The 21,644-nt window shown below is 39.3% G+C and overlaps 1 protein-coding gene across 1 annotated transcript in view; it reads left to right on the forward strand.

The window, feature by feature from the left end:
• MYO16 (myosin XVI) overlaps positions 1-21,644 on the forward strand; it is a 278,671-nt gene that overhangs the window by 10,095 nt on the left and 246,932 nt on the right. Inside the window, exon 2 of the mRNA XM_009333377.1 lies at positions 11,411-11,674. Coding sequence (XP_009331652.1) covers positions 11,411-11,674 — 264 coding nt within the window. The remainder of the gene's footprint in view (positions 1-11,410; positions 11,675-21,644) is intronic.

Below are 21,644 nucleotides of genomic sequence, written 5' to 3' on the forward strand. Positions count from 1 at the left end.
TCAGCTTTCTCAGCACCTTTGAGGCGTAGCAACTGTAATTTTTGGCTTCCTCTCACTGTGCACCTATGTGTTAATTCACTTTTCAAAGTTGCAGATTTACAAGTATCAACAACAGTCTTAGTGTTTTTCATCGTTTATTGTGATCTGAGTGTCCTTGGTCTGCGAAACAAGCCCTTTATATTATACTGTGATGGCAGGAAGAATTTTCCAGTGCATCTGTTCCCAGATGCACGTCCTCCCCTCCTCTCTGTCCTATATCTGAAAGTGTCGACTAGAGAGGAATGCATTATTATATCTCCATTTACTGCACTGTAAGGAAATAACTTTTATCTTCACAGCTTAGTTGCGACTTCATAAGTTTTGCACTGCAGCCAAATAAAGACAGCCAGGTCTGTGCAAGGACTAAAAGGAGAATTTTTTTTTTTTCTAGCAGACTTCTCATCTCTTCCTTCTTATCTTTTTTGGTGTCATTTGGCAAGCCCATATCTCCTTTGCTCTCATTGTGCCTTCTGATTTGGAGCTTCTTGAGTTTTACTTGCTGTTGGTGTGATTTATAGCAATTTAGATTATTAAAATATGACCAAATATGCTGATGTTATTTTCTCAAAGGCTTTGTGAGTGACAAGCCTTATTAAGTGCTTTATATTAATCTAATAAATATACATTGCTTGCTTCTGGAAATGCCAAATAATGACAGACATAAATTCATAGATCCAAAAGTGAACAAAAGATTATAAGGGTTAGCTCAAACAGCCAATTTAGTTTTTCTTCTACCTCGTCTATATATAGATATATCTTTAAAAATGTGTTAATGCAGTCAGTTTGAATCAGATGACTGTTGCTTTCTGATTACTTTAAACTCTCTCTTCAGATCCTGACATGGGGTCTTACAATATTTCTTTAAAAAAAATTAAAATCAGCTGCTTTAGGAATAATATTGTTAATCTTTGGGAAACGTATAAGCTTATTTTGCTTTGATTTTCCTAAGGAAACAAAGTCTGTGTGACTGTGTTACTTGTGAGTGTGTGTGCGTGCATCTTTTAGTTTTTCTTCCCATCATAATTTCCAAACCTGTCACCCAGTTTCAAGAAAATGTTTCAAAAACAGGTTAATCATGACACAATTTATTCAAACAAGTGAGCAGTGTTTGGTACTACATTGCCTAGGAATGTTGTACAACTATTTCATTATGGTTAGAAATGATAATGTTGCTTTTCTACCACATGGGTATCAGGGTTAGCTTAATAACCGTTGAATCTCTTGTCACAGAAGATACCAAGTAGTCTTAAGTATGTTGCAAGGAAATTTAAGCCTACTGCAAGTAAGTTCCTTCTTCCTTGGGTGAAATGCATTGCCATGCAGAATTGCCCTTTGCACCACTTACCTTGCTGCAAGCAGAAAGAAAGATAAGGTGGCTAGACAGCATTCACAGAAAAAACTTCAAAGGGTCTGTCTGCACTTTATAAAAAAAAGGGAAAGGCATTGGACTGCCGATGGTCTGCAGGATTGTTATTTAGCTCGCTGGCTCAGTTTTGAACAGTTCCAACTAGCCCTCTCTATGGCAAAGGCTACTCACGGTATCTAGAGACCTCTCCCCATAGACAGCGCGGATGAAATTCCCCCAGATTGTGCTCTATGCCCTGTCCAATCTTCCATCTATTTCAAAAGGCTTTGTAGCCTCAAACGCTGTTCCCTGCCTACACATGCTCTCCTACTACTTACTAGAACATATGCAAACACCCTTGGTTTTATGTTGTAAAATTCCTTTCTGCTGTGTTGCAGTGCAGTCTCCGCTTTAGGCACTGAGAAATTTAGAAGCCACAAGAAAAAATAATTATGTCTTACAGCAAAACAGCACAGCATGACAGTCACAGGAGAATCAGGACCATGTGCTATGCAGTCTATATATGTTTCATTTGTTCTGCATGAACCTTCACCGTGTGAACATGAGCCAGTACGTAACACTTAGCTGGCGAGCCAGAGATTGCTTCCTGCCCTTCTTTTATTTACTGGAATAGAGGTATCCAAAATCAACTTTTTTTTTTCTTTTTGGTAAGAGGATAACTGGATCCCAAGTTTCATGGACCAGCTGCTTAAAAGCCTTCCTTAAAGTCCAGAAGAGCAGTAGGTAATGTTTCAGCCTATTGTCTGGACAGTCATTATATGGAGATGCTGCAATACAGCTCTGAATCCAGCTTGAGGACAGACTTTCATCTCCTAAAAGCTCAATTATCTGGAATATTATATGAGAAGAGATGAATGGGTTAATGTGTTTTGCTCCTCCCTGAGAGTACACAGTCTTTTCAGTTGGAAACTCCAGTGCTCCAGAGCAGACAATGGTGTTTTAGTTTGTTTTACGAAAGGTTCTGATGTTTGCGGGAGAACGTACTTGAGGTATGCTGTGGTTTGTGGGAATCCAGACTGCACCTTTGTTTCATCCTCCAGGGGAGTATAGAAGGATGACAGCAGTAGAGACGATATGGAGACAGCTGCTTTACCAAAAGAAACAGTATGAGCTTGAGCAGATCGTGTCTGTTCATTTTGCTTGCATTCATGTAGTATCTGGATGTGATCCACAGATGAGGACTACTGCTCTGGGATATACACAGTTCCTGTCAGACCATTCAGACCTCTGACTTCCCTGTGCTTCAAGACAGTCAAAAGAAAATAATAATGATATTTTTTTCTAAAAAATGGGAAAAACTCATTACATATGTATTTGAAACCTGTGTTTTATTACACTGAAGGCCAATGCATGGGCAGGCAGTTGGGCTGCATTTATTGAATAGGCTGGCACACAGTTAATGACTTTTACCTAGAACATAAAATATCCCTATGATACAGACTGCTACATGACATAAATCAGAAATGACAATGCAGAGCCCTCTGTTATATTTGATTCGTTATCATTCAGGCTCTCTTCTATCACTACGAAGGCAAGATCCCAAACTGGTTGATTCTTTGATTTAAATACAATAAATTTTTAGAGAATGCCATTGTAAGTTCACTGAATTGCTGATAGATACATAGATAATAGAGTCTGTTAGAAAGCCTGTAGCGTTGATTAATAGTGTCTGATAAGTAACTTTTCCTTGGTATCAAGCTGGAAATTGATTGCAGCTCCAGCTTACCAGTCTAGTCACATCGAACGGCTCTTGAAGAGCAGCATTCAGGAGTAGGGTTTTATAAGAGGAGGTTGCTTGAATGTGCTCAGGATTGCTCTTCAGCAAAGACAGAGTTGGGCATTAAGCAGAAAATGAGGAAGCTTTGTATATCATGCCATTTAAAGGCCCTAACTGTGTAATTACACCCCAAAAGAAGCTCTGTGGAGCCAAGAACAGGAGAAGCGCATCAGCTTCTTTACTGCGATGTGATTTATTCTCAGAAGACTTGCCTTTAATTGAATTCTTTACATTCTTTACAAGGTAAATAGTTTACATTTATACTGCTCCCTCATGATTATCTGCTTGTGGGGTGGGGAGGGGAACCAAGAAAAAAGAAAAGGAGTAAGCCCATCACTACAGTGAGCAGAGCACTGCTGACCTGATGAAAACGCTTTAGCCGTTAAAATCAGGCTGAGTGGTTACGAGCACCGCGCTTCAGTTACAACTTAATAAACGTAATGGAGAGGCTGTTCAAATGGTAAGTAATTTTCCCTGCACCGAACAAAGGATTTTCAAATCCAAGTATTTTGATACTGACCTTAACATTGCAATTTGAGATGGATTTAAACTAATCTAGCCCCTTCTGTGGGTAAGAAGTATTTCTTTTTGAAACTGGAAGATCAGTAGATGATACATAACAGCTTTTGATTCCTGAAGAGTGCACCTCTAAAAAATGAATTGATCTGTGGTCCGGACACCATAACTTCAGTTAGGCTATTGCATTTGTATCACTGATTTCATATGGAATTCAGTTCAGCTGCATAAATACTGATAAATTATTATTTCTAATTTAATATAATAAATTTAAATAATATGCATTGTTGGTAGCAGAAGATCACCAGGTATAGTAAAATCATTATATATAACAGCAAAGTGCATTACTGAAAGGGTCAGTGCTCTAGTTTCGGGTCTGATTTCAGTTATCAAACATGGGGTGTAAATTAATGCAGCTTTCTGAACTGGATGAAGCTGCACTGATTTACACCCATCCGTGTATCTGGGTCTGAAAGTACCAAAGCATTTGCTGCTCACCACATGCTTTTCCCACATATCTTTGTTAGTATTGTGAATATGTTTAGCTAGCCAGCTTTAAAAGTGTCATGTAATAGTACAGTATTTTTTTAAAAATGGCTTTTTTTTGTTATTTAATGAATGCTAATCTATTTAACAGTTCACTGAAGTTGTTGAATTTTTCAAATATTTTATATTTTTGAAATTCAGGACAATTTCAGGTATCTAAATTAGAATGTAGGTGTTTAATTGTAGTTATGAAGAGGGGCTGATACCATATCTTTAGCAAGAACAGACCAAGATTGGAGCTGAAGTGTCAGAGGACCCAAGCTAAACACAGCGCATGTTTCAGAGGATTTTTTACCCTTTTTCCTTTAATGAGATCAAGATGCTTAAAGAATATTTTTTAGGTAGTGGTCTCAAGTAGATGCATTCTCAGAATCTCAGACTGCTATTTTTCCAGGTAATTTAAGCCTTCTACTATTTGTTTCTGTGCTATAAAGACCATAGTCCTTCAAACACGCAGAAGCTTAATTATTCATTGTTTAAAATATAATCAAAATCAACATGAATGTTTACATAAATAAAGGCAAGCACGTGTCTTAGTATTTGCAAATTTGTAGTTTTAAGCATTATGCACCATAATTCTGTGTCACCTTATTTGAGATGCTTGCTGCATTAAGCAATGTCAGCAGTTTGGTTGTGTGTGTGCCTTTAATGAAAAGGCAAGTTTTTTTAACTTGCCACACTTTGCAAAACACACTATTCCCCGGGTCCAGGAGAACTTACTTCTCTGAATCACAACAGCAAATATTTATATCACATGAAAAGTCAAAATACAATACGTATGACCACAGTGGCAAACTTTTTTGTAGCGCCCGTGTGAACATGGATATAGTCATTCAGCTTCACATTCTGGAAATGCCTCCTGACATGTGATCCAGATTAGATAGAAACATAATCACCCCCAGGCAATGTGAATTACCTTCTGAGGTGCATTTTTTTAGGATGACTAGACTCCCAATTTAAATGCCAGAGCAAGTGATTAAAGTTAAGTGACATAAAGCCATAAGAAACGGAAATATAAAGGAAAGCTGTATCAATATGGTTTCTGAAAAGAGGTATGGCAGAAATGTTCCTACATACAGTGAAGTTACTTGGGCTCAAATAACCTGCAGGAGATGGAAGAAAATGCCTGTAGCAATCACATTCTTCTTTGTTTATATTCCGTCACCCTTCCCAAGCTCTTCATGTTGTTCAGGAGCTGGTGCTTGTAGTGCCACAAAATATTCCTTCGCTCACCTTCACAGTGAGAACCGGTGACAATTCAAAGCAAGCAGTTCCTCTTTACTCAGAAATCTCTTGTTTGTACAGCCAGGATCAAGCTCGTCATTTGTGTTGTAATGCAATTGGCACTCTGTCCAACTGTGAGTAAATTGCTACAATTTTATGAACAGGTTGTTTTGTAGCAATGATTCTTCTCTTTCTAGTGGTTCAGGGTGGACCCAGTCAGTGAAGCAGCTCTACGCTAGCAAACATCCTTGAAACTTTTTTTTTTCCCTGTTAGTTACAGTGGTAGTGACTTCCTTTGTCCTGTGCTGGTTAATAACCAATGTGATATAATAAAAGGAAATCTGGTTTTGATATTTCAGTGTTTCATAAAGGTTTTTCTATTGTGTGCTTATACAGAAGATGCAGACCTTAAAACCAGATACATACCGACAATCGTGTTTATTCTTGTCGTTTTGGTCCATGGCATCTCATTAAATAAATAATGCCCTGGTAAGCTTTTTCAGTGTTTTGATGGAGACACTGCTAATGAGTTATCCAGTGCAATATACCATGACAGTCACAGTGACCTTATCGAATCACTGTACATAACTGTGATTTGTCATACACTGAAGCAAGAACCACATGAAATAATCTTCAAATATGATATCTTATGTAATGAGATATAAACTCTTATGCAAATTGATTCAGAAGGCAACCTTTCTTCCTACCCACAAACCTTTCCTCATGTTACCACGCTGGCTCCTGACTAGCATATTCAAAACCAGCTCTGGTTGAGATCATGTTTTCCACGTATCTTCTGCTATTTGAATGGGTCCCATACAAGGTTCTTGTACAAGTTCAGTGTGACAGTTTGTGCCGTTATTCTCATATACAGAAGAGAAAAGGATGGGCAGACCTGCTGCACATGTTACCCTTTAGGAGGCTCTAATGGCTTCTCTTTTGAGCCCCGCTGTATCTGAGTTGTCAGTCTCTAAACAGTGACAAGTTTACATCTGTCTAATAAAGTTGTGGACTTTTTTTCCTCGAGGTTTTCTTTACAACTGAAGCTGTTGCTGCTGTTGGCAATGATAAATTAGGACAGAGCGGTTGGCATACTTTAAATGGTAGAGCTTAATCCTGAGGATTGGGCCAACAGAAACTTTGGGCAGTTCAACAAGGGAAGTGCATATTTTCATGCCTGAGACAGACTAACCCTATGCATTGGTACAGCCTGGGAACTGACTGACTTGAGATGCAGCCCTGCTGAAGAGGATGCAGGGGTTACAGCAGACACAAAGTGGAATGGGAGCCAGCCCTGCATGCTGGTTGTAAATAAGGCAAACCACATAGTGGGCTATATTAGGAGGAGTATGGCCATCAGACTGAGGAAAGTCATCGTCCACTTCTACTTGGGGTTAGTGAAGCTGCATCTGCAAGTATGTGTGTAGTCTTGGTCCCCCCAGTGTAAGATGGCCACTGAGGAAGTGGAGTGAGGGCAGCAGAAGGCTATCAGGATAATTACAGAAATGACAAAGCTGAACTCTTCTCAGTAGTGACAGTAGTAACAAGGCGTAATGGCCACCAAAAAAACCCAAGGCATTTTTGATAGAAGGCAGTGCAGTAGTGGAACAGGGTAGCCAGATGTCCTGGTTTCAGCAGGGATAGAGTTAATTTCCTTCCTACTAGCTGGTACAGTGCTGTGCTTTGGATTTAGGGTGAGAACAATGTTGATAACACATGGAGTTTTTTAGTTGTTGCGAGGTAGTGTTTACACTAGTCAAGGACTTTTCAGTTTCTCATGCTCTACCGACTGAGAAGGCTGGAGGTGCACAAGAAGCTGGGAGGGGGCACAGCCAGGACAGCTGACCCCAACTGGCCAATGGGATATCCCATACCATGTGACATTCCATACCATGTGACATCATGCTCAGTATAAAAGCTGGGGGAAGAAGAAGGAAGGGGGGAATGTTTGGAGTGGTGCTGTTTGTCTTCCCAAGTCACTGTTACGCGTGAGGGAGCCCTGCTTTCCTGGAGATGGCTGAACACCTGCCTGCCGATGGGAAGTAGTGAATTAATTCCTTTGTTTTGCTTTGCTTGCGTGCGTGACTGTTGCTCTACCTATTAAACTGTTTTTATCTCAACCCACGGGTTTTCTCACTTTTACCCTTCCGATTCTCTCCCCCATCCCACTGGTGGGGGGGTGAGCGAGCGGCTGCGTGGTGCTCAGTTGCCAACTGGGGTTAAACCACGACACCAGAGAACTTGGAGAATGTGTTAATGGAGGTTTTCAAGACACGGTTACCTGACCCAATGTTGGTGATTAACCCCCTGCTCAAAGTGACACTAAGCTGTCCCCAGAATTTCCTCCAGAAGCATGTCTGTAACCCTCCTGGGTTTGAGTCCAGCTCTCTCGGAGTCATAGCTAGGAAGCTCTGCATCTTGTGCTGTCAGCAGTTCCCCACACTCACTGGGCCACCACAGTCAGAGCAGAGATCTGTCTGGTTCTAAAACTGGGACCGAACGTTGCATGCCTTAAAGATGAGCATCTGAAAGATTAATTTAGAGAGTTTGCTTTGTCTGCATCTATGCTATGTTGTTTAATCCAGGCTTAACCTAGCGAGGCTGCTGACCTGCAGTTATTATATCCACAGTCAGATACTGATCTCGTCTGAGGTGTATCAGGTTCCAGATGTGCTGAGAGAAAAAGTCCCATCTGCAACTCATTACTGAGTTGCTGTGACCAGTGCCCAAGTGGATTAAGAGTCCTCTTCTCAATCTGCATGAATTGTTTGACTCCAGCCACACACTGGAAACCACTATGTGAGGCCAGTTCTGGCAGTCAAGCACTGTTCTTCATGGAACAAATAGATGGGCACTCATGCCAGCTGAAAGTCATCGCAGTAGAGAGGCCGAGGACACTAAGACAGCCACATCCTTTCTGAAACTGGAATCTGGCTGTATGAGCTCATCTTTGCTGTGCTGTATTTGACCAAGACTGATTAAGCTGATTTGTTTGATTTCTCACCCTGGAGGAGCAGAACACTGTGACAGCAAAGGTGTCCTACAGCTTGCACTGGTCTCAGTTGTGATGTGGCAGCAAACACTACTGGTTCCTCCTGAGAGCAGAGGCTGCACTAGAGCTAAGCTGAGGAAAAGCAAAGATACAGTTCAAGTCTGTTGTCAGCAAACAACACTGATTTACAGCTAAGACTAGAACAACAGCAACGATTCTCACCCTCAGTTGAGTTTTCCAGATACAGACAGCAACTTCAGCTGTAGCCTGTCGGGGCTCAAGTGCATGGCTGCTCCTTCTTCCCTTCATAAAAGAGAAGGAAGGAACAGAGCAGAAGTAAAACTCTTGTAGAACTGGACTCTTAGCTGCATTGTCAAACAAGGTTTAACACAGCAAGCTGGTTTTCCCACTGAGGCTGCGAGCCTGGTTGGCAGGCATTATATGCAGATTTAGAAGTGTTGGGGAATAAGCTTAGAGTCTTACAAGCCAAAAATACTGTGTAGGCTTAAGGCATGGGCACTGAAATATTTTATACAAAGCAGAACAATTCTAATAGGGAAGATTTGAAGTTTGCTCATTCCCAAGTCCTATCATGACAGAAAGGGGATGCAGTCACAAACTGCCTCGAGCTGAGGACGGTCTGAGCACAGATCTTCTGTTTGATTGAATGCTCTGAACACTGGGACAGAAGCGGGGAATAAAGTTACATCTTCTGCAGCTTTACAGAGCTACCCTTTCATTTCCTTGTCTTTTTCGACATGTGCTCAGAAATGAAACATATCATTTTAGGTCAAATGGAAAATTTTGTTTTATATAGAAGGAACTGTTGGCTTTTGATGTGCAAAAAGAAAGGGTTTGTGTTTTGGTTTAATGCAAGCCAATACTTTTTTCCAATTTTTTAGTTTGACAACTCATTTTCTTTTAACAAGAGGGGCATGCTAAGAAAGGAACAGAAATTATAGAGAGGAAAAGGGTAGCCTATGTTAAAATACATTGACTGAACTTGACCTGTAGAATTGTATTCTGTGTCTGCTTGTGTCATGGAGTTTCTCAACAAGACACTTTGGGCACTATGCATGCTTATGAGCATGCATAAATGTATGCTCCTCAATTTTGGGAAGTCTGGTTTGAGACCTTGGATTCTAATTGATAGTGAGTACATACAACATATAATAGAATCTATAATAAAATACAATATATAATATATTATACAATATATACAATAATATAAAATAATACAGCATTAATATATAATGGTAGATAGTTTATAGATATAGTTTATACAACATGCAGACCTAGGACTATCACTTTGAAAGTATTTTATTATGGTATTATGATACACAATAGTTTATAGAATACTATGCCTTTAAAGCAAAACAAGAAACTTCAAGAAAAGCATATAGAATTATTGGATTGGACACCCAAAATTAGTGATTTAAAACAAAAATAAATCATTGTCTTTCAGTTCTTCAGTAGAATGTAGATAAGAATGCCCTTTATCCCTCTTTTTTTAATGAAAATAAATCAATATTTGTGAAGCGCTTATGTGCTATGATGATGTGAGCTTTTACAAAAGCCTGTCAGGAAATTATTAATTATGCCTTCAGAGCGGGGTTTGAATGGTATTCAGTAGATTAGACCTATGTCAAGCGACAAGGAGACAACAAAGCGGTCATTTAGTCAGCACTACTCAGCTAGAGCCCTGAATGAGGTAGAGGTCTTTTGATGATGTAATTACAGATTTAGCAAAATCGAGAGGCAAAAGCAGGCCTAATTAAAGTTGCACAGTAATGCTTAATTTCGGTATTTCTTAACTGCCCAAGGTGACTTGAGTCTATATCCCCTTCAAGACATCTTCCGTCAAACTAAGGAGAGAGAACCTCTCCCATCTGGGCTGCTGACATTCCTTAGAAATTACAAATTTGGGCATCTAGCTCCCATATGAGGAAAACTTAAGTACGTCTATAAAGTAGAAGACGAGAATCATCAAATGGTCTTAGGGTAGGTTAGTGGCTACATTGTTGATGTGGATGGTGTGGATTCGCATCCAAGGACTCCGGCAATAAAATTATCTGACACTCCACTAGTCTCCTTTTGTAACAGAACTGTCCCCTGAAAAGCAACTAGCAGCAAGTAGTCTCTTACAGTCTTCAGTCTCAGTGGAAAAGAGAACATACTGGAAAAGAACATCGCTGTTATTGCAATGTCAGTAAAAATACCAGATTTAACAGTAACAACAAAAGAGGAATCTGACTTAAAGGTAATGCTGTGAATGTTAGGATTGACTGAATCAAAGACACATTTGTGATCGGTTTCCACACAAAGATTTCAGTATCTGACAGTTTCATTAGAAGATTCCATTTGGATGGCTCTATACAATGCAAAAAAAAAAAAAAAAAAAAGAGTCATACACGTAGTTAGGAACCTGAAATGACTTTGATGTTTTTAATAGATAGTTGCCTGAGTACCCACTGCATGCTAATGAACTCATAATTATGATATGATGATTTTTCTTCTCACTGAATAACAGGACTTTGCTAACCTAAAGCAAGATGAAAATCAATAAAATCAGACTGGCTTTTCTCTGCATAATAGTCTCTTGTTTGTAAGCAAATGTGAGCCACTTGAATTATATTGAATTATTTAGGTATTTTGCCCATCTCACATTTGAACTTTTAGACCTATTTCTATTCACATTTGTTTACACGAACGGAGTTAGCTTTTAAAAAATGCATCAGTGATTTAATGGAATTAGTTATGTGTTGTTTCCAAAAAGTAAATGATAATGACATATACTCTCTGTAGTCAGCATTGGTCGAGTAGGAGGAGCTCACATGGTAGAGTTACACATGGTTAGAAAGGACAACAAGAAAATTGGTGGAGGTTTCATGGCATATTTGAAAACATGCTGTTGCATGATCTAAATGTGTTTTTCTTTAATTTCTTACAGGCTGTTTCCAGCTATGTAATGTTTTTCGGTCCCATGAGATGGAAATTGAGCAGTGCTTGCTAGAGTCCCTCCCTCTCGGCCAGAGGCAGCGGCTGGTGAAGCGGATGCGCTGTGACCAAATAAAGGCATATTACGAACGAGAAAAAGCTTTCCAGAAACGGGAGGGCTACGTGAAAAAACTGAAACATGGAAAGAATCATCGAGTTCGTTTTAATCTTGCTGATATGATACAGGATGCAATCATACGTCATGATGATAAAGAAGGTACTTAGTAATGGTTAACTACTTTTTTCTTTTTGTATAACTAAAAGTTTCAGAAGAAAAGCTTCCCTGTTTTGCTTACCTATCTTTAAGAAAAATACAATTTTACATGATAGTAATCATAAAGTGACTGTTGTAATAGAATATACAGGCATGTATTGCATACAACATATTGTAGCTTGTTACTGAAATGAATAAGGTGTGGAGAATAAACCTTCAGAAACCTAATGAATTTATTCTGAGGTTAATATATAGAATCACAGAATCATAGAATCATTAAGGTTGGAAAAGACCTCTAAGATCATCTAGTCCAAATGTCAACCCAACACCACCATGCCCACTAAACCATGTCCCTAAGCGCCTCATCTACCCGTCTTTTAAATACCTCCAGGGTTGGTGACTCAACCACTTCCCTGGGCAGCCTCTTCCAATGTTTAACCACTCTTTCAGTAAAGACATTTTTCCTCATGTCCAATCTAAACCTCCCCTGGTGCAACTTGAGGTCATTTCCTCTTGTCCTATCGCTTGTTACTTGGGAGAAGAGACCGACACCCACCTCGCTACAACCTCCTTTCAGGCAGTTGTAGAGAGCAATGAGGTCTCCCCTCAGCCTCCTTTTCTCCAGGCTAAACAGCCCCAGTTCCCTCAGCCGCTCCTCAGAAGACTTGTGCTCCAGACCCTTCACCAGCTTCATTGCCCTTCTCTGGACGCACTCCAGCACCTCAATGTCCTTCGTGTAGTGAGGGGCCCAAATATGTATAAACTAATGTATTTCAAAACCAGTAAGGACTATGATCATCATTACCTGTGGCCTCATATACCTATATGAGCCATAGAATTTAACACAAGTTACTTTGAAAATTAGTTTCTCAATTTTAGCAAAAATCTGGAGTAACGAATGCTGCTATTAGTGACACTGGCCTGGCTAGAGCAACGAGATGGTGTTGACCCATAGTCATACCAGATAGTGGGTCATCTTTCTGGTTCTGAAATGATGTTTATGTCCTTTTGAAATACATAACCACATTTTAGGGGTTCTACTTTTAGTTTCCTAGCATTGTTTGAATCCCTGGTGCAGCTGACAGTAATCTGAGGAATTTTGCAATTTACTCCTCAAAAGGGAACCAAACCTTGCAGTAAGGATCTCTCAAGTTTTAGAAGTCCCCAGGAATCCCTATACTGTTGTGTGGGAGGGATATAAGAAAAGAACTGATGCAATGCTTTTAGCAACCCCTTTGCAAACAGATTTTATGGCAGCTCTTTGTAATCACATTAGCACAAAACTTCCTGAATAAGGGGGAGGCTCTGAAATAGAGTCACATCACGCAAATGAATTGCAAGTTTCTCCTAATTTTTATCAGTTTGATTAGGTATGGGTTTTTTACTCACTCTTGAATCTTCATTTTAATGGGCATTTGCTCTATCATTGCTTATCACTGAGATATAGTCCTATACATTTAGATCTATACAGAAAATGAATCAAAGAGCTCTTCTCTTCCAGTGAGTGCCCAAGGCATCATTTATAACTAAGTTACAAATAAAATTCACAAGCTTTCATTCCATTCTCCTACTGTGGAAAAGTACAGGGATTATAAGTGAAGATCTTCCTCCATGTTCCCATAGCTCCCAGCTTTCTCTAAAACCCAAGCAGAATACTAGATATGACTTTTAGCATTCTGTAAAAGTCAGATACTTGAGGCTATTTTTGACATTTATGCTGAAGAAATGTAGCTTGCTCATTGGAGTGGTGATGGGGCATCAACAGTCTTTTGTGTTGCCCATACTTGGCCTTGAGCTGCACCTGAATCAGAGCAGAAAGTTCAGCAACTGCTGAGACTGAATAGCATGAGCATAAAGGGAAGATACCTCAGGCAGAGGAAAGTAAGATGGGGGAAAAACAGCGATGGTGTCCTGCACTTGAAACAGATAAAATAAGTCCCCAGAAGCAAGGAGCTTAAATAGCCTGCATAAACCCCAGTGGGACTAACAACACTATCCTGAATTTGATGCCTGTGGTCCTTTCACAGGACTATGAAAAAGTGTGATTGTTGTCTTTAAGCAGCTTGTGCAAGTGCCTGTCGTGATTTTAGCCAAATGTTCCCAGAGCCTGTTCACTTTGAGCTGAATAATGCTATACTAAGAACTGTTATCATGTGAGCCAATTTAAAAAAAAAATAAAAATTGAAGCTTATAGACATAAAAGCTGCTCTCCTACTATTGTTGCTGAGTGGAACATCCAACCGTGACTCTTCAGCAAATCTATCTACATTAGGATTTCAGTTCAAATTAGACATATGCTTTTGTAGTCAATATCATATCCATTTACTGTGTTTGGTCTTGCTTTATGGAGCATGCAAACTAGATTCATTTCAGACAAAACTGAACTGGAAGATGTGCTCTGGAAGCACACCTAGTGCCTCCAAACAGTAATGGGTTTTCAATCCATAAGGCCAGGCTAGACGTAGGCTGAAGAAATCCCGCTGAAACAGGTATAGCTGGGGAAGTTGGGCTTTTGGCACCACCTGTTTCTCTTGTCTATTTATTTATTTCAGTCATTCATTCAACATTCATCATTCATATTACACATCACTATTTACTAATGGGTATATACAGCCAGTAAGCTAATTGTGATGGATCCTGATAATTGCGTGGAGTATCCTCCACCTCACTGCAGCTTCACATCGGCCCTCCCCTTCACCGGGTCCTAAGGCGGGAGTGACTGCAATATAAGGCTGCAGATGGGAATGAGCACACATTTCCCGGCTCTTCAAATGTCAAACCATCTCTTCAGCTCCCTGCTTTTGGTGAAATGGCCTGGGGGACTGAGAAAGAGATTATAATACTGGGTCAAGCAAACAAAGGTGGGAGACAGGTTTTAACAGCCTGTCAGCCTTCCTTTCTTCCCGTAAATCCCTGTCTGGTCTCCAGGATCTGGCTTTTACTGCACAGTGTGCTCAGTAATCAACAGCATTCCCAAATGTGCTCAGTTTGAATATAGGGAACCAAATTCAGTAATAAGTATTTTAAAAATGCTTCTTTTCGGAAAAGCTGGGCATGGAACAAGAATTTTTAAAAAAATAGCTCAATCCAAGTAAGTAGCAGAGAAGTACCTTAACGTGAATTAGTAAGAATAATTTAATGACATAGAATAAAACCCCTTCTGCTTTATGAAGATAAGTTGTTATCCTGTGAAAGAATGGGATTCAGACTGATCTGAGTATGGTATATTTTGGAATAAATGCTGAAAGTAATCAAGATGAGAACTCAGCAAATCTTAAAAAAATCAGTTTTGTTTACTAAACATTACTAATTGGCAGCAGGGTATTTTAATGCAGTTTGAATGTTTTTACTTTTTCAGAGATAATTTTCAAACTAGACATTTTGTTTATAATGAGATATTTAATAACAAGTGTAAAGGTGTTACAACATATTCAGTACTGAAATAGCTTTAGTCGACTAAATTCTATCAGGCGACATCTTTCCTTGTGGGTAATTAATTTTGTGAGCTTGAAGTGCAATGGCTTTGAAGAGATGAATTCCACTCAAGGTATAATATAACTTGTCTGGCTGTGAATAAGCCTGATACTGCCATTCATACTGGCATACGAAGGGGTTCGAGCGGCTTCGGAAGCGATCGGCACTGAAGCACAGCGCCTCCTGGCACCCCGACTGAGAAGGCTGGAGGTGCACAAGAAGCTGGGAGGGGGCACAGCCAAACTGGCCCAAGGGACATTCCATACCATGTGACGTCATGTTCAGTACATAAACTGGGGGAAGCTGGCCGGGGGGGGGGCGCTGCGCGGGGGGGCGTATTATTATTATTATATTATTATTATTATCATTTTATTTCAATTATGTATGTGCAGACTGTGGTGTCCAAGAAGAGGACTGTGCAACCTGGATGTTTTAAATTAAATAACTGAATACACATAGAGTCAACTTTGTGATGAGAATGTATATGTTTTTGTACTGTTTTTGTACTGTTTTTGTGATCCTTGGGTTCAAAGTGCTTATAAGTCCTCAAGCTTCACAGCTTTCAGGGTGTGGGGTTTTTGTAAAATGAAATTGAAAATCTCAAGGCTAAAATTCTGACATTCATACAGTTTTCTTCCAGTTTTACCCTTGGAAGGGGGTATAAAACAACAGAATTATAAAAGAGTAGCCTCTTCCACAGAGAATTGCAGCTGGGCCTATTTTCTTCAATTTTTAGATGTATTTAGGAATTATTTGCAAATCTCAGGCTGTTAAAGGCTTTAGCCACGACTATGTGCTTCCTTCATTCTTTAAACTGAAGCACTACCAGTCTGTTTCACTGAGACTGTTAAGCAAAATCCTGCCTGTTGATGAATCCTGGAGTAGTTTTACTTGGTTTGAGGTCTGGTTGTAAAAATTTTATGTCAGTTACACATACTGATTAAGTAGAAAATGTGGATACATTGCAGGGAGCTCATGGAAGGGCAATAAAACCAGGAGAAATTATAGGGAGTGATTAAAAAGGAGGAGATGAAGACCTATGAGCATGATAAAGCAATGCTCATATCTGAACAGGTTTGAATGCAGCTGGTAATAATTCAGCAAGAAAGAACACCCGTTCTATAGGCATAAAAGACAGCTAGAGATGGATGTTTTTCAGTTCTATGAAGGGAATGCAAAAAGTGTAGTATACAAAGTAGAAAGAGGACACAACAGTAGAATAGGATAGAAGTAGCTTCCCAAGTGAAGTCTAGGGGCTCATTTCTTATGGAATATCGTAAACTATATAGACTGGGCAGCACATTTGGAAATGGTGAGAAGTAGTCTGGTTTGGTAGGCGAGATAAATTGGATATCATGAATATATATAAAGATGAATGTATAATGTGGCTAGTGCAGAGACATTTCACACCTGAGTCTGATCGGAATTTCACTCTTAAGTATTCATTGTCTTTGTTATTCATGAAGAATGCAATATATCTTCTCCAAAATTACTATAGCAGCTGCTACTGGGCTCAAAATGCATCTCTGATACTGCATGCTAATAGATGTGATCATTAGTTTGCATTAAAATTAATTTTAGAATGGGCTTTTAGAAATTTTTACCGGTGACCTGCTTTGTCTCAAGTTTAGAAATGAAATATATACTCATTATATTTCTCACAAAGTTAAAAACTAGCAAAATGTTGTATCTTTATTCCGTTTGGAGGCATTTAATTTTTTTTTTTTTTTTTTATTGTTCCTAACTGATATTTAGTCTTTTATCTGACCCAGGGAGATTGAAAGGAAATCCTCCTTCTCTTTCTCCCTGCAGCTTCCTGCAATTTCTCTTTTTTAAAGTAATATGCTTTTTAGTGTTGTTGGTGGGCCACATTCACCCACACCTACTAACAGTGAGCATTTTGAGAGATTCTGCAACTATCATTCTCAGCGACAGCATGTGTAGGAGCAGAAGCTGGTGAATAAGTGAGCGCACTGTGTTTTCTGACACCAGTTTTGTACACCTCTACTGCTGGCAAGGGAATACCTGTAGTTCATTTGCCTTTAAATCCTATATAGCTTTGTTCTGTGAGATGTTAAATCTCTATTAATAATGGACAGCAGGATATCTGTCCTGCTGACATCAGTCATATAGTTTTACTGCAAACTGGGAGATGTAGCCAAGCAGGCTTCTGCATCCCATTCCTTCCCACTGTGAAATAGGCGGGCTTGCACCTATGCTTAGCATTAGCGTGGACTGAGATTTTCTTCTCTGATACGCATACTCCAGTATTTGCTGAGACTGCACATCGGCTTAGACTCATGTACAAGCAATTAGGAAATGAACTGAGCAATCAGGAAATAAACTGAGTGAATCTGAGCCTGTGTTTCTGCTTCAAATACAAGGTAGTCATGCCGAACGGGTCTTGGTATTTTGGCCTCTTGAGAATAAGGGATATGCATCCTTCCTGAAGCAGTGGTGGAGTTATTGCCACTGACAACAATGGGAAACAGTGGCTGCTTTGAAAGAGGTGATTTTCTGAGCGTGAACTGGCAGATAAACTTGCCATGATGAAAACAATAGCTAAAAGTGAATGTGACAGTCCTGTTACCCAAAATCTAACCGGGCGGTGGGGGTGGGGGTGCAGAACTGAAGCACTGGGTTTAGTTTCAGTCATCTTTTGGTATATTCTGTAAACCAGCCTTTCAGAAATCCTGCAATCCCAAATCATAGGACTGTCAGAAATTCTGTATATGTAGTATCTTTTGTTATGAAAACTCTAAGTTGTAATGTAGTCATGATGTATACCATAACATCTTCCATTCTGGCAGGGTGTGGAAAGTCAGGGTAGGTAGTCCAGAGAGCCAGCAACTCAGTCTTGAGACAAAAGGGGTGATCCTGTGACAATCAGCATTTCAAAAGGGAAATGCAGATTCCCTAAACCTAATTAAAGCCTATTTAATCCTTTTGATGGGCAGTATGCTGATTCTGTGGCAGCACTGTGATTCTAAATAGCCACAATACCAAAGTGAGTGAGTGTTAGCACTAATGCTGCATCTGTAATGATGATTCTGGGCCCTTTCCTTGGAGGTTGAGCCTGACCCTGTGTTTTACTCAGCCCTCCTCAACTCTGCCTGAGCTTCTTCCCAACTCTGCAGAGTTACCGGCATGGCCCTTTGCCTTTAGCAGTGCGATGCGATGGCTGGGGACAGCCTCACTCACCCTTCTCTCACCAGGGGATGCCTGGAAAAGATGGTTTAAAAAGCAGAAGATATCGATATCCTACTTTTGCTGTAGTGTCCATTGCTGAGGGAGGCCTCCCAGGACTGGGTCCTAGCCCCAGCAGATTGGCTGCAGAGTAGTTGCTTAGTGAAGGGGAAAAAATAGGGATCCCATCTCACTTTCCCCCTGTGATGCCAGTATCTCTAGCCATTTGAAAGATTAATGCTATTGTGAGATTTGGTAGTATCATGATATTTGGGAGGATTGGAGTAATCACTATAATGGGAAGTTTTAGTATTATTAGTTTTTTTCATGAGCACTGTAAAATGTGCAATATTATGATAAATTTCAGTTACATTAATCAAAAGGCTGTGTAAGGAAGCATAAAGGGGGTACAGGTGGGGCTGGTGCTGGAGTGTAATTTGCATTCTAACAACTTTGGGTTATGAAAAGGGCCCAGGGGAAGGGAAAGCAAAATCTGTTCAAAAGACGAATGTATCTCTAATTTGAGGTGGCAGATGATCTGACCATTAAATTTCAGTAGTTAGCAGAATGTGTCAAAGATTCCTATTCACAGAAAAAATATAAAAATAATTTGAAACAGAAAACTGAGGCTGAAACCAAGCTGAAGTAAAGCACACTTTTTATTATTTCCTTGCATTGTTTCCAAATCTACTAACTGACTTCCTATTTTTGCATCTTATTACAAAAGGCTTGCTTGTGGTTTACTGGTCTATCATTTTCCAGTACAAACAGCTTGGCGGCTTACAAACAAGTTGTTCTGGAGAACAGCGGGTTGCACTGCCTGTGTCTGGCAAACATATCAGGGCAAACTTACTGATCCTCAGAGATCAGGTTTAAGAGTTGCCAGCAGTCTTTTTAAAAAGCTGGAAGAGCCAGGACTTGGGCAGTAGTGACAGGTTTGTGAACATAAGACTCCATTAGGTGAAGCCTGTTGTCAGGTAGCAGGAAACTGGAGAAAGAGGCTGAGGAATGAAGACCACTGAGAGTGTGTAATGCAGACTATTTATTGCAAACATTTGTATAATTAAGAAGAGTGGGAATATATTCAGTTAACCTGTCTGCCCTTGGAATTCTGACTTTCAACCTACCTTTTTAGATGTTCGATGACACCTCTTCTCAAACTGATTGCAGGCAGCTTTTCTGATTTTACCTGTTGCATGTGCTGGGATGAGTGGTTAGAAAGCGAGTCTCTGAGCATGGCAATGTCTTGTTTTTAAAATTCACCAAAGCATTGGATGAGGATTGCCTTTTTGTGTGTCAGTAGTTCAGAGGCATCTTTGCTACTAGGCAAGACTGAAAGATAAAAGAATATATTTACTAAAGACAGAGAATTGCAGTAATAGAACAGATTTACAGAAAGACAAAGTAATAAAACTCATTATTATGCTTAATATTTAGGGAAGAGGTGAAAAATAGGTGTAGCATTAAATCTGTCAAGTTGGGTCTTTATCATTAAGCCAGAGTTTCCTTAAATTAGGCAAAAAAAAAATCCATCTTGAGTTAAAAAAAGGTGACTCTTGAAAAGAGAAGGACCTCTGTGTGAAAGTTCAGATAGCTCTTCTATGCCACCCCAAATTAAAATAACCCACTCTTGTTTACTTCCACCTTTAAAAATCTTCCTGCCTTGTTTCTTATGATTAATATTTAATATCAGCTTCTTTCATTCCCTTCTCCTCCCAAAGCTACTTTAATTAGCATTTCTTTTGTATACTATTTGTCTCAGCTACAGCCTTCTGAAGAGGCAGGGGTAAAATTTTATAGGTGATATGATAAGAAATATTAAATGCATGGGGTATTTTACTATATATATAACCTTGTTATACATGTATTACACCAAGACCATAAAGGCCAGAAATATAAACACGGTTGGTGAATCAGGATTAGGTTGTGTAATCTGAGCAGCTATTCCCAGTTCTCTGTGCGCTCTTGAATTTACACTCTCTTTTGGGAAACCTTTTCACTTTCACCAATAAACTCTGGATGCATCATTCCAACCCTGAGCGGGACAAATGGTAAACAGTTGTAGCGTGTTTAGTATGCACATGTAAACCTTCATGACAAAAGAAAGCCCCCAAAATAAAAAATGGAAATGTTGGGTCAAAACCTATATTAATAGGAAATGAGACCAATTACACCAATTAGTAATTCACTGCATAGTGAAATCATGAAGAAAGACAAAAAAAAAAAAAGATCAAATTAATCTAATCTCAATTTGAGGAATTTAAAACACAACATAATCAAGAACATTCAAAACAGAACTACAGAGCAGCAAAAACCTATTTGAGGGATTATATACTCTGTATTTCCTTACCTTAACATGCCCAGTCCTTTTTAAAATTTAAAACACAAATAGATTTCTCAAGTATTACAGTGCTTTGTTTCAGGATTGTGCTAGTATTATTTAATATATTTTAATTTTAGATTACTCTTTGTTCTCACTCTAAACTTCATCTAAACTTTTTTTCCCCCCTACTGGGAAAGCATATGAAATTCACTATCTATGTAATAACAGGGGGGTTTGCCCATACAGAGCTATATTGGATTTTACAGTTAGTTTCCTTTGAATCAGAGGAGAAATCCGTACATTAGACGATAATCTAAAAGTGACTATTGGCAAACGTTGATTTACTAGGAACTATTGTAGAAAAAATCACAATACATATGTATGATAATTTATACAATTTAATATTTATTGTCCAATCCTTAAGAGACATGAACACTAGACACTGAATAGTGAAGTCAAGAGACTATTCAGAGCATATGAAATTAATGAAGTGCACAAAATTTTGCCTAATCCGGGCTCTTGGAAAGACAGAAAAAAGTATACTGTAAATAAATACATCCACAAGACAGACAAATACATGCATTCTGTATTGGGAACTCATATGTCTGTAACTTTGGAAGATACTAACACAGCTGACTGTCAGACATGCTGCTAGTGATTTAATCAGCTCTGTATATAGAAAAATGAAGCATCAATCAACCGTCTCAATCCACCCATTGATGAAGAAGCTGTTTCGAAGGCCCGGAAGGTAGGGGCACATTTCAAACCAGAGCAAGCCTTCAATCCTATAGGTTCAGCATGGTTGTTAACCTTGTTTAGCTCCATGTGTGCTGAATTCGGCAACACAAGGCATCTTTTTGTTACAACGCACAGAAACATAATGCCTTTAGTTATTGGGTAACAGATGTTAAGTAATTAAAGCAGCCCATTTCAAAAGCAATCATAAAATCACAGGGAGATGAAATTTGAATACATTTGAATTCCTGCAGG

The sequence above is a fragment of the Pygoscelis adeliae genome, unplaced genomic scaffold (genome assembly GCF_000699105.1).
Source record: "Pygoscelis adeliae isolate BGI_AS28 unplaced genomic scaffold, ASM69910v1 Scaffold48, whole genome shotgun sequence".
Lineage (NCBI taxonomy): Eukaryota > Metazoa > Chordata > Aves > Sphenisciformes > Spheniscidae > Pygoscelis > Pygoscelis adeliae.